General features: G+C 48.2%; 2 protein-coding genes across 7 annotated transcripts in view; one reads left to right on the forward strand and one right to left on the reverse strand.

Annotated features, from left to right (window-relative positions):
- Nucleotides 1-13,509, reverse strand: part of MTERF3 (mitochondrial transcription termination factor 3) — a 78,736-nt gene extending 65,227 nt beyond the window's left edge. Inside the window, exons 1-2 of one of the 3 annotated variants that reach the window (XM_073632007.1) lie at nt 13,439-13,509; nt 1,737-1,807 (exon numbers count right to left, since the gene is read on the reverse strand). The gene's annotated coding sequence lies outside the window, so the exon portion shown is untranslated. Of the gene's footprint in view, nt 1-1,736; nt 1,808-12,814; nt 12,837-12,884; nt 13,120-13,438 lie in introns of those variants that run through there. The other 2 variants (XM_073632006.1, XM_073632008.1) reach the window with 2 other exon arrangements.
- Nucleotides 1-14,204, forward strand: part of PTDSS1 (phosphatidylserine synthase 1) — a 135,503-nt gene that overhangs the window by 47,536 nt on the left and 73,763 nt on the right. Inside the window, exons 1-2 of one of the 4 annotated variants that reach the window (XM_073632005.1) lie at nt 12,817-13,015; nt 13,364-13,477. In XM_073632005.1, the coding sequence (XP_073488106.1) occupies nt 13,365-13,477 (113 nt within the window). In that variant the 5' untranslated portion in view covers nt 12,817-13,015; nt 13,364. Of the gene's footprint in view, nt 1-12,816; nt 13,478-14,204 lie in introns of those variants that run through there. The other 3 variants (XM_073632004.1, XM_073632002.1, XM_073632001.1) reach the window with 3 other exon arrangements.

A 14,204-nucleotide genomic window follows, 5' to 3' on the forward strand; every position in this document is an offset into this window, starting at 1 on the left:
AGGGCCTGGTTTGACCTCATATTATATGGTTTTGGTAAATCTGAAGACAAAAAGCAGCAGTAAATCTGATAGTGTGTGTATGGGGCTTTAGAGGAAACAATACAATTTTCACAGTCTGCATCTCCTTTATGACCATCAGTAGTAGGATTTATTATTGATTAGGATTATTTGTTATTATAAATATTATTGTCCCATATATCAGGGGGGTTCTGACAAATAATATGATCTGGGTATCAAATACTATAGGTATGAACAGAAGTAGTGACGAGAGCCTTGTGGAAGAAGACAACCTGCCCACATCCCTGTAAGACTGTACAGTAAAACGTTGTTTTCCTCTAGTGGGACTTTAAAAGGCAGGAGTCTTCAAACATTGTATCAAAAAATATATATAATTTTATTGATCAAAGATTAAAACATCACAAAAAATTGAATGGTTGGATAAAAAAAAGGAGGATGCCGACAATTCAAAAAGGTATACATATCAAGATACACATGATAACCCAAAACAACCCCCACATGAACTGTTCCAGCTGGGGGCTGCACCAACAGAAGCCTGAAGCGTTTCGAGGTTATAAAGGTTGAAACCTCTTCTTCAGGGGCTAATGATGAGGTGAATGGTTATCATTTTACTCTTAGACCAGTATTTAGAATGGCATCCAACTTCAAGAGAAACTTGGCAGAGATGACGTGCCGTCAGGGATCAGACCCATGAGCCAATGCCGTCACCGAGGAGTCCGCACGCGTGAGCACCTCAGAGCAGAACACAAAGGGCGTCCTACCAACCGCAGTGTGTCACTACTGATAACAGCTGTGATGGATTATGTTTATCACCTGTTAACTCATAAGGAATGAGGCACTCCTGGTGGGAAAGAAGGGAATAATGCTGGACACTATCTGGGTGGAGATGGATGTTACTCCCTCCATGCAAAAAAGATCATCACACACCAGAGGGAGAGGAAGGTTTGTTTAGCCTGTCTGCATAAAGTGACTTTTGGGAGTGGCGAGCTGGGCGACCAGTCCGACGCCTGTATCGGCATAGAATGCATTAAGATAAAAAAAACCTTCTACCTTTACAATCACTTTAACCTTTGCGGAAATACTGTGCGACATAAAAAACTGGACCTACCACTATTTTATTCTCTAGAGTGTTTTGGGGGGTATATGTAATCTTCAGGCCTAAAATGATTTTTTTAAGCATGTGTGCAAAAACGGCTCTGGCAGCAAAAGAGCTAAAGAAAAACTCCACTTACTACAGGAATTTCCTCTGATTGTCCTCCTCCCTCCTCTGCATGTATTGGATGTCTCCTTTTTTTTTCTGGGAGCGGGTACCTAGTTTTGACAGCTACCCGCTCCCACTCGCCTAGACGATCCAAGTGTAAGTTCAGCCCCCCTTCATCACAGCCCACACGGCTGTGGGACCTTTCACAAAGTGCAGTGTGACTAGAGCATGCAATGGAGTCTCAGCCAGCTTCCCACAGTCAACATGGCGGCACCGAGGACCCAAAGACTGGAAAATAACTGGCCCAGGTGAGGACAGCGCTGGATCCCTGGACAGGCAAGTGTCCTTTTATTAACCGTCAGCAGCTACAGCATATGCTTTTTTTTTTATTACTAAAGTTCCTCTTTAAACAATACAGACCACAAATTTTTAACTGCAATATTACTGGATATGCAGTGTATAGATCTTATAGAAAGTCAAATAGAAAATAAAGCTTGACAGCTGGATATATACTCACCAGAATCCTCTCTGGGGCCTCCAAGTTCATTTATTACAATTTCGCATCTCAGAAAACCTGGTAGCTTTTTGCTGCAACAAAAAAAGTGACAAAATTAAGTAAATAAAGTTCGGGGGGGGGGGGGGGGGGGGGGGAGACATTGTCTGCATCTCCCATGAAATAATGGTTCCCTATCCAGGACAATGTGACACCAACTTCTGCATCTTCAGTTCTCTATTATTCATAACCCTTATTCACTAAGACACAAAGTAAGCTAGATAAGAAAGATACATTTTCTCTCATTTCATATATTATGAAAATCGATCACTGCTTTTGTAGGAGTAAATCCAAACATCTTGTTCCAGGACACTCTTCCAGATCTCCTCTTTCTCCAATACATTCCACTCCCTAGTGCAGATTAAACTCCACCAAGGGGTTAAAGGGGTTGTAAAGGTATACATTTTTTCACCTTAATGCATTCTATGCATTAAGGTGAAAAAACTTTTGAAAACACCGCCGCCCCCAGCCCCCCCATTTTACTTACCTGACACCTCGAAACTCAGCCGCTCGCTCCCGACCTCCATTCAGCCGATCAGCCTGGTCGCTGATTGGCTATAGTGGATGGATTGAAAGCAGCGCAGCCATTGGCTCGCGCTGCTGTCAATCAGAGCCAATGACGCGACGCGCCAGGGGCGGGGCCGAGTGATACAGCGAGCGGCTATAGCCGGGAGAGAGCTCGCATTAAGGTGGTTAGTTATTGCGGGGAGGAGCTGAGACAGCCGCCGAGGGACCCCAGAAGAGCAGGTTCGGGGCCACTCTGTGCAGAACGAGCTGCACAGTGAAGGTAAGTATAACATGTTTGTTATTTAAAAAAAAAAAAAAAAATTACCTTTACAACCCCTTTAAATAAATCACAGAGGGTCCTGAAATGGTGTTGGAACAAAAAGTAGGTTTGTGTGACTTCATGAAATGTGTGTACACCTATATAGGAGTGATGGATCCCAGATTCGTGAGCACCCATAGCTAAATGATATCAGGGGCATTCCTGGAAACAGTCTCCCAACAAACATGAGTACTGTCAGAACAGACACTAATGTAATGCCTATGAATTGAAATTGTTCTTACAAAAAAGACAAAATGGAAAGCGGCGCACCTAGTGCATTACTAATGACATTTTAAGGTGTTACTAAACCCAGTAATATGAAAATAGTTCACAGTGCCCACAGCTTATAAATCTTCTTTTTACATTAAAATATTGCCACTTTATACCTTTTTGGATGATCTGTATACCACAGTTTCTCCAGTGCTAAGAGATCAGGAAGAAGGAGATTTCCAGTGCAGCCTGTAGACACGCCCACATGTGTGATGTCAATATCATGTGACCTGGCTATCTCTGAAAACAAGTAACTGTTCTCTCCAGCATAAAAGACACAACTGAGCATGTGCAGATTGGCTACCCTGCCTGTGTTATCTGGCCTTCCCCAGACAGACAGTGCAGGAGGGGGAGGATCTGTGCATACAGGATCAAACAGCCTTTTTACACAATGCAGAGGATTAACCCCTTAAGTTCCGGAGTGAGTATAACAAGCATGCTATGCTGCATATACAGACTGATTTTACTGTGGTGGGTTTAGTAACACTTTAATGGATAATAAAATCCATAAAAAGTGGGTACTTGCAAAACACAACTCTCATTTGAGCCATAAAAAAAAAAATAAACAAAAAATCACACAGTGTATGGACATGTGCAGGACCATAACAGGGTAGAGTTGACACGTTTCGAGGCGCACCCCTTCCTAAGAGCGGGGTACACCCCCGAAATGCGTCAGCTCTACCCTGTTATGGTCCTGCACATGTCCATGCACTGTGTGATTTTTATGGCTCAATTGAGAGTTGTGTTTTGTGAGTACCCACCTTTTATGGATTTTATTATTCATTAAATTGTCATTGGTAGTGCACTAGGTGTGTGTGCCTTCCATTTTGTCTTTTTTGTAGTTTCGATCGGATTACCCCATTTGAGGAAGGCAGCATCCATCCAGTCTTGGAATACCAATGTCCCTGTTGCCCTTCACTTTAGAAGACCCCCTAGCGCTGGAAGTGATTGTGTGTCTTTTCGTATTAAATAGTTTTTAATCAAATAAAATAGAATAGAAAAAGAAATAGAATAGAATAGAAAATAGAATACAGTAAAAAAACAGAACAGAATACAAAAAGATAGAAAAAATATAGAATAGAAAAAAAAGGGATAGAACAGAATAAAACAAATAATATAACAATTTTACGAATTTTGAATAGAATAAATTTGAATTTGAATAGAAAAGAAAAGAACAGAATAGAAAATAAAATAGAATATAACCATATAACCATTTACCGAAATGCGAATAGAATAGAAAAATGGAATAGAAAGAATAAAACCATCTTCCAAAATTCGAATTTCGAATAGAATTCATTTGATTTTCAATGGAATTCAATTTGAAACGCAAGTCGAAAAATTCAAATTGATTTGAATTCGAAAAAACGAAACAAATTCCCAAAACAAATGTATGTAACTATCGTATCGAAACAAATGTTTTTGTTCTGCACGTCTATTAGCAAGGTGCGTCGGGGTGCCATTAGGGATCAATAGCACCACCACACGCTTGCGAAAGGGATGTGCAGTTTTTGTGCAGGAACACAAATGCACAAAATGTGAAGCCTTATGCCCTGTACACACGGTCGGACATTGACCGCACATTCTGACAACAAAATCCATGTTTTTTTTTCCGACGGATGTTGGCTCAAACTTGTCTTGCATACACATGGTCGCACAAATCTTGTCGGAAATTCCGATCGCCAAGAACGCGGTGACGATGAGCCGAGAAAAATGAAGTTCAATAGCCAGTGCGGCTCTTCTGCTTGATTCATGCGTGGAACTTTGTGCGTCGGAATTGTGTACACACGATCAGAATTTACAACGACGGATTTTGTGGTCTGAAAATTTGAGATCCAGATCTCAAATTTTGTTTGTTGGAAATTCCGACGAAAATGTCCGATGGAGCCTACAGTCGGTCGGAATTTCCGTCAACAAGCTCCCATCGGACATTTCCCATTGGAAAATCCGACCACGTGTATGCGGCATTACACTTACCTCACCACCAGCAGCATGCCACCCTTACTCCACTAAATACAGCCGTGTCCTCTGTAAGGAGGACAAAGAAACAGGAGGTCAACCTGTCACCCCGACTGCACTGTAATATACAGGGGTGCACTGGGATCTACAGTGACTGCTGTACATTATCCCCTTGCCGCCGAGCGTACGCACATGTGCGTACTCGGCTTTCGGGGGTTATACCGGGATGATGCCCACAGCTGCAGGCATCATCCCGGTACTGTTTTTTAGAGCCAGCGATCGGCTTTCCAGCGATAACAACCGATGCGGCTAAAGGCTGCTCGGCTGTTATACTGGAGGAGCGGGAGGGCACCCCGCCCTTATTACCGGCCTCCCGTTCCACCGGGAGGCCCGATCAACAATCCGCCGCCTCCGGCAGGTAGTGACAGTCTGGAACGCTTACGGCTTCGTTCCAGCCTCCTCATTGTAAACATGGAAGCGGCGTCACTTCCCGTTTACTCGGCTGCCAATGGCGCCAGTTTTAAAAAAATATACAGTATTCAGAATCGCCGAAAATAGCGATCTGAATACTTTGCAGTGCAAAGGAGGGATCGGGGGTCTTTTAGACCCCCGATTCATCCATAAAGAGCACCTGTCACCACCTATTACTGTCACAAGGGATGTTTACATTCCGTGTGACAGCAATAAAAGTAATCCAATTTTTTTTTCTTAAAAACAATTTATTAATATTAAAATAAATAAGAAAAAAAAAATTTTTAAAGCGCCCCCGACGCCGCGAGCTCGCGCAGCAAAGAAAACGCATAAGGAAGTCGCACCCGCCTATGTAAACGGTGTTCAAATCACACATGTGAGGTATCGCCGCGATCGTCAGAGCGAGAGCAATAATTCTAGCCCTAGACCTCCTCTGTAACTCTAACCTGGTAACTGTAAAAAATTTTTAAAGCTTTGCCTATGGAGATTTTTAGGTACTGTAGTTTGTCGCCATTCCACGAGTGCGTGCAATTATAAAGCGTGACATGTTTGGTATCTATTTACTCGGCGTAACATCATCTTTCACATTATACAAAAAAATTGGGCTAACTTTACTGTTTCGTTTTTTTTAAATTCATGAAAGTGTCCCTTTTCCCAAAAAGTTACGTTTAAAACACCGCTGCACAAATACCGTGTGACATAAAATATTGCAACAATCCCCATTTTATTCTCTAGATTCTCTGCTAAAAAAAAAAAAAAAAATAATTATATAATGTTTGGGGGTTTTAAGTAATTTTCTAGCAAAAAAATACAGATTTTAACTTGGAAACACCAAATGTCAAAAATAGGCTTAGTCGTGAAAGGGTTATAGTGCAGTTGGAGAGACACTCTGCTGCTGCCAACCTCCATCTCTACCTGCTGATGGATTGCACTGGACACCTCTGTATATTATCTTAGTCAGAAGAGATCCATCCTTTGATCACTCCTACACACATCAACCTCCCACAGCATATCCCCTCCTTCCATTCAGCACTGATAACAAAACCATCAATCTAGTTGTCACTTTCGCCCTTTGCCCCATCTATCTACAACTGTCTTCATTCACCTGTATTCTTCACTGTCACTCTCTCCTCTGTTGCATGCAGAGAATGTCCCCATAGTCCCAGCATGCTCTGTCCTGTACAGGGTGACATTGCTCCTGATCCATAAGAAGGCAGAGTGAATAGTCCTGACACTTAAACACCTATTAACCACTTGCTGACCGCTCTATAGCCGATATACTGCTACAGGGTGGCCGTTGTGCGCAGGATCAAGTATATATCCTGCACTTCTGGGTAGCGAATGCGTGCCATCGGCGGCTCGCTCCCACTGTGATTATACACAGCAAGAGCCAATCAGCAGGTACTGCGGACTCAATGTCCGTCAGCACCCGCCGATCATTCGGTACAGAGGCAGATCAGCAGTCTAAGTAAACAAGGCAGATCGCCGTTCTGTCAATAGGGAAGGCATGGATCCTGTGTTCCTTCAAAGCAGAGACATGGATCTATGTATTCCCCTAGTACAAGCACCTCCCACACTGCACATAAACACAACCTAGGCCCTTTGATTGCCCCTGATGTTAACCTCTTCCCGGACAGTGCCATTAGTACAGTGACAGTGCATATTTTTAGCACTGATCACTGTATTAGGGTCACTGGTTCCCGAAAAGTGTCAGTGTCAGATTTGTCCATCGCAATATCGCAGTCCCACTATAAGTCGCTGATCGCTGCCATTACTAGTAAGAAAAAAAAAATTAAATTCCATAAAAATATCCCATAGTCTGTAGATATTATAACTTTTGTGCAAACCAATCAATATACGCTTATTGGGATTTTTTACCAAAAATATGTAGTAGAGTACATATTGGCCTAAATTAATAAAGAAATTTGATTTTGCACATTTTTTTATTGGATATGTTTTATAGCAGAAAGTCAAAAATGTTTGAGGGGGGGGGGGATAAAAATGTTATTTTGTACAGCGTCCCACGACCGCCCAATTGTCAGTTAAAGAAACGCAATGCTGGATCGCAAAAAATGGCCTGGTTTATGAAGGGGGGTAAATCTTCCGGAGCTAAAGTGGTTAAATTGCCCAAAATACCAGCAAAGGAATGATTAGTGAAGTGATGCGTGTGAATACACAGAAGAAAGTGTTATTTGCGCAAGTAGGTTGTGTTGTGTTTTCATTGTTTGGTTCAACCAACCCTGCGATCTGCCACTTCTATTACATTGTATGAACTGCCACTTATTACACAGTACGGGGGCTCAACTCCTGATAACAGGCCCATTACATTCAGAAATTGGCTGACTCCGACTCTTACTGCTGGGGGGGGGGGGACAAGCCACGTGTGAAGGAAGTGTGCCAGCAGAGCGGCAGAGTGTGTGTGTGTGTGTGTGTGTGTGTGTGTGTGGAGCGGAGAGCAGTGACAGTGCAGAGAAACATCATGTAACTGATTGGCTCTTTCATGTCAGTAAGTTGGATCTACGAAGGACAAATAGACTGTGAACTTTACAAGTGCAGCAGCTCCAGAGCTTAGTAAATGAAGGGAAGCTCCGCTGACCTCCATCATCCTATCACATGCAAGTATAAATGGTGTATACACAGTACACACGTCAGTATACACAGAATATTGGGGGGGGGTCATTATACACACAGAATATTGGGGGGGTCAGTATACACAGGATATTGGGGGGGGGGGGAGGTCAGTATACATAGGAAATTGGGGGGGTCAGTATACACAGAATATTTGGGGGGGGGGGGTCAGTATACACAGGATATTGGGGGGGTCAGTATACACAGGATATTGGGGGGGTCAGTATACACAGGATATTGGGGGGGGGTCAGTATACACAGGATATTGGGGGGGGGAGGTCGGTATACACAGGATATTGGGGGGGTCGGTATACACAGGATATTGGGGGGGTCAGTATACACAGGATATTGGGGGGGTCAGTATACACAGGATATTGGGGGGGTCAGTATACACAGGATATTGGGGGGGTCAGTATACACAGGATATTGGGGGGGGGGGGGTCAGTATACACAGGATATTGGGGGGGTCAGTATACACAGGATATTGGGGGGGGGGGTCAGTATACACAGGATATTGGGGGGGGGGTCAGTATACACAGGATATTGGGGGGGGGGGGGTCAGTATACACAGGATATTGGGGGGGTCAGTATACACAGAATATTTGGGGGGGGGGGGTCAGTATACACAGGATATTGGGGGGGGGTCAGTATACACAGGATATTGGGGGGGGTCAGTATACACAGGATATTGGGGGGGGTCAGTATACACAGGATATTGGGGGGGGTCAGTATACACAGGATATTGGGGGGGTCAGTATACACAGGTTTTTGGGGGGGGGTCAGTATACACAGGATATTGGGGGGGGGTCAGTATACACAGGATATTGGGGGGGGGAGGTCGGTATACACAGGATATTGGGGGGGTCAGTATACACAGGATATTGGGGGGGTCAGTATACACAGGATATTGGGGGGGTCAGTATACACAGGATATTTGGGGGGTCAGTATACACAGGATATTGGGGGGGGGGTCAGTATACACAGGATATTGGGGGGGGGTCAGTATACACAGGATATTGGGGGGGGGTCAGTATACACAGGATATTGGGGGGGTCAGTATACACAGAATATTTGGGGGGGGGTCAGTATACACAGGATATTGGGGGGGGGGTCAGTATACACAGGATATTGGGGGGGTCAGTATACACAGGATATTGGGGGGGTCAGTATACACAGGATATGGGGGGGGTCAGTATACACAGGATATGGGGGGGTCAGTATACACAGGATATTGAGGGGGGGGGGGGTCAGTATACACAGGATATTGGGGGGGTCAGTATACACAGGATATTGGGGGGGGTCAGTATACACAGGATATGGGGGGGGTCAGTATACACAGGATATGGGGGGGTCAGTATACACAGGATATTGAGGGGGGGGGGGTCAGTATACACAGGATATTGGGGGGGGTCAGTATACACAGGATATTGGGGGGGGGTCAGTATACACAGGATATTGGGGGGGGGGTCAGTATACACAGGATATTGGGGGGGTCAGTATACACAGGATATTGGGGGGGGTCAGTATACACAGGATATTGGGGGGGGTCAGTATACACAGGATATTGGGGGGGGGGGTCAGTATACACAGGATATTGGGGGGGGTCAGTATACACAAGATATTGGGGGGGGGTCAGTATACACAGGATATTGGGGGGGGGTCAGTATACACAGGATATTGGGGGGGGTCAGTATACACAGGATATGGGGGGGGGGGGGTCAGTATACACAGGATATTGGGGGGGGGGTCAGTATACACAGGATATTGGGGGGGGGTCAGTATACACAGGATATTGGGGGGGGGTCAGTATACACAGGATATTGGGGGGGGGGGTAAGTATACACAGGATATTGGGGGGTCAGTATACACAGAATATTGGGGGGGGGGGTCAGTATACACAGGATATTGGGGGGGGGGGTCAGTATACACAGGATATTGGGGGGGGGTCAGTATACACAGGATATGGGGGGGGGGTCAGTATACACAGGATATTGGGGGGGTCAGTATACACAGGATATTGGGGGGGGTCAGTATACACAGGATATGGGGGGGGTCAGTATACACAGGATATTGAGGGGGGGGGTCAGTATACACAGGATATTGGGGGGGGTCAGTATACACAGAATATTGGGGGGGGGTCAGTATACACAGGATAGGGGGGGGGTCAGTATACACAGGATATTGGGGGGGGTCAGTATACACAGGATATTGGGGGGGGGGTCAGTATACACAGGATATGGGGGGGGGTCAGTATACACAGGATATTGGGGGGGTCAGTATACACAGGATATTGGGGGGGGGGGTCAGTATACACAGGATATTGGGGGGGGGGCAGTATACACAGGATATGGGGGGGGGAGTATACACAGGATATTGGGGGGGGGTCAGTATACACAGGATATGGGGGGGGGGTCAGTATACACAGGATATTGGGGGGGTCAGTATACACAGGATATGGGGGGGGGTCAGTATACACAGGATATTGGGGGGGTCAGTATACACAGGATATGGGGGGGGGTCAGTATACACAGGATATGGGGGGGGTCAGTATACACAGGATATTGAGGGGGGGGGGTCAGTATACACAGGATATTGGGGGGGGTCAGTATACACAGAATATTGGGGGGGGGTCAGTATACACAGGATATGGGGGGGGGTCAGTATACACAGGATATTGGGGGGGGGGGTCAGTATACACAGGATATTGGGGGGGGTCAGTATACACAGGATATGGGGGGGGCAGTATACACAGGATATGGGGGGGGGGTCAGTATACACAGGATATTGGGGGGGGGGTCAGTATACACAGGATATTGGGGGGGGGCAGTATACACAGGATATGGGGGGGGGGGGGGTCAGTATACACAGGATATTGGGGGGGGGCAGTATACACAGGATATGGGGGGGGGTCAGTATACACAGGATATTGGGGGGGGGGTCAGTATACACAGGATATTGGGGGGGGCAGTATACACAGGATATGGGGGGGGGGGGGTCAGTATACACAGGATATTGGGGGGGGTCAGTATACACAGGATATGGGGGGGGGTCAGTATACACAGGATATTGGGGGGGGTCAGTATACACAGGATATGGGGGGGGGGGTCAGTATACACAGGATATTGGGGGGGGCAGTATACACAGGATATGGGGGGGGGGGGGTCAGTATACACAGGATATTGGGGGGGGTCAGTATACACAGGATATGGGGGGGGGTCAGTATACACAGGATATTGGGGGGGTCAGTATACACAGGATATTGGGGGGGTCAGTATACACAGGATATGGGGGGGGGTCAGTATACACAGGATATTGGGGGGGGGTCAGTATACACAGGATATGGGGGGGGTCAGTATACACAGGATATTGGGGGGGGTCAGTATACACAGGATATGGGGGGGGGTCAGTATACACAGGATATTGGGGGGGGTCAGTATACACAGGATATGGGGGGGGGGGTCAGTATACACAGGATATTGGGGGGGGGGTCAGTACACACAGGATATGGGGGGGGGGGTCAGTATACACAGGATATTGGGGGGGGTCAGTATACACAGGATATGGGGGGGGGGTCAGTATACACAGGATATTGGGGGGGGGGGGTCAGTATACACAGGATATTGGGGGGGGGGTCAGTATACACAGGATATTGGGGGCAGTATACACAGGATATTGGGGGGGGGGTCAGTATACACAGGATATTGGGGGGGGGGGTCAGTATACACAGGATATGGGGGGGGGTCAGTATACACAGGATATTGGGGGGGTCAGTATACACAGGATATGGGGGGGGGGGTCAGTATACACAGGATATTGGGGGGGGGTCAGTATACACAGGATATTGGGGGGGGGTCAGTATACACAGGATATTGGGGGGGGTCAGTATACACAGGATATTGGGGGGGGTCAGTATACACAGGATATTGGGGGGGGGTCAGTATACACAGGATATTGGGGGGGGGGTCAGTATACACAGGATATTGGGGGGGGGTCAGTATACACAGGATATTGGGGGGGGTCAGTATACACAGGATATTGGGGGGGGTCAGTATACACAGGATATTGGGGGGGGGGTCAGTATACACAGGATATTGGGGGGGGGGGGTCAGTATACACAGGATATTGGGGGGGGGGGTCAGTATACACAGGATATGGGGGGGGGTCAGTATACACAGGATATGGGGGGGGGTCAGTATACACAGGATATTGGGGGGGTCAGTATACACAGGATATTGGGGGGGGGGGTCAGTATACACAGGATATTGGGGGGGGGGGGTCAGTATACACAGGATATTGGGGGGGGGTCAGTATACACAGGATATTGGGGGGGGGGGGTCAGTATACACAGGATATGGGGGGGGGTCAGTATACACAGGATATTGGGGGGGGTCAGTATACACAGGTTTTTGGGGGGGGGTCAGTATACACAGGATATTGGGGGGGGTCAGTATACACAGGATATAGGGGGGGTCAGTATACACAGGATATTGGGGGGGGTCAGTATACACAGGATATAGGGGGGGTCAGTATACACAGGATATAGGGGGGGTCAGTATACACAGGATATTGGGGGGGGGGTCAGTATACACAGGATATTGGGGGGGGGGGGTCAGTATACACAGGATATAGGGGGGGTCAGTATACACAGGATATTGGGGGGGGTCAGTATACACAGGATATAGGGGGGGTCAGTATACACAGGATATAGGGGGGGTCAGTATACACAGGATATTGGGGGGGGGGTCAGTATACACAGGATATTGGGGGGGGGGGGTCAGTATACACACAGAATACACATACAAGGTCATCTCAGGCTCTGATCTACACTGACAAGCACAGACAGGTCAGATGATTGCTGGGACTCCACATTTCTCAGTACACAATGTCACACCTCCCCTCCCCCTCTGGGGCACACAGACAGCCGTGTATCGGTCGGTAGAGGACGATCTGAGTACACGCACCCTCCGGTGACGGTCGGACCCCCGTGTATCGGTCGGTAGGGGGTTGTCGGTCCCCCCGGTGTTGTATCGGTCGGTATATTGGGGTCCCGGTCCCCCAGCGGTGATCGGACACACAGCGCTCTACAACCCACGTGGGTACCGAGCGCAGCAAAGCACTTCCTCCTCCGCCGAGTCCATCTCACACTGCGGGGGGATCTCTGTATACGGTCCAAATAGATCGGTGTTGTTCCCCTCTGTCTATAGCAGTAGAGTATTCTTCCAGTCCTGTATAGGAGGTCGGGTTGGGAATGGTACATTATGTTCTGCCTGTAGGTGTCATATAGAAAGTGTCGCCCCCGCGGGTGTGAGGATGGTAGAGTCCGGGCGGTGTGTGTGTCAGTGGTCTCTTCCTGGGCCGGGAGGGGATCGGGGGATATGGCGTCCGCTATGCGCTCCAGGACTCTCAGTAAAGATGATGTGAACTATAAACTGCATTTCAGGATGATCAACGAGCAGCAAGTGGAAGACATCACCATCGACTTCTTCTACAAGCCGCACACCATCACCCTTCTCACCTTCTCCACCATCAGCCTCATGTACTTCGCCTTCACCAGGTAAGAGCTGCCGGCTGCATCTGTGCCCCCTCGCCCCCTCTGTGCCACCTCTCCCCCTCCCACCCCTGTGCCACTTCTCACCATCCTTCCTCTGTGCCACCTCTCCCCCTCCCACCCCTGTGCCACTTCTCCCCCTCCCACCCCTGTGCCACTTCTCCCCATCCTTCCTCTGTGCCCCTTCTCCCCCTCCCTCCTCTGTGCCATCTCTCCCCCTCCCACCCCTGTGCCACTTCTCCCCATCCCTCCTCTGTGCCACTTCTCCCCATCCCACCCCTGTGCCACTTCTCCCCATCCCTCCTCTGTGCCACTTCTCCCCATCCTTCCTCTGTGCCCCTTCTCCCCCTCCCTCCTCTGTGCCATCTCTCCCCCTCCCACCCCTGTGCCACTTCTCCCCATCCCTCCTCTGTGCCACTTCTCCCCATCCCTCCTCTGTGCCACTTCTCCCCATCCCTCCTCTGTGCCACTTCTCCCCATCCCTCCTCTGTGCCCCTTCTCCCCCTCCCACCTCTGTGCCACTTCTCCCCCTCCCTCCTCTGTGCCATCTCTCCCCCTCCCACCCCTGTGCCACTTCTCCCCATCCCTCCTCTGTGCCACTTCTCCCCATCCCTCCTCTGTGCCACTTCTCCCCATCCCTCCTCTGTGCCCCTTCTCCCCCTCCCTCCTCTGTGCCACCTCTCCCCCTCCCACCCCTGTGCCACTTCTCACCATCCTTCCTCTGTGCCACCTC

This window comes from Aquarana catesbeiana, linkage group LG05 (assembly GCF_042186555.1).
Source record: "Aquarana catesbeiana isolate 2022-GZ linkage group LG05, ASM4218655v1, whole genome shotgun sequence".
Taxonomy (NCBI): domain Eukaryota; kingdom Metazoa; phylum Chordata; class Amphibia; order Anura; family Ranidae; genus Aquarana; species Aquarana catesbeiana.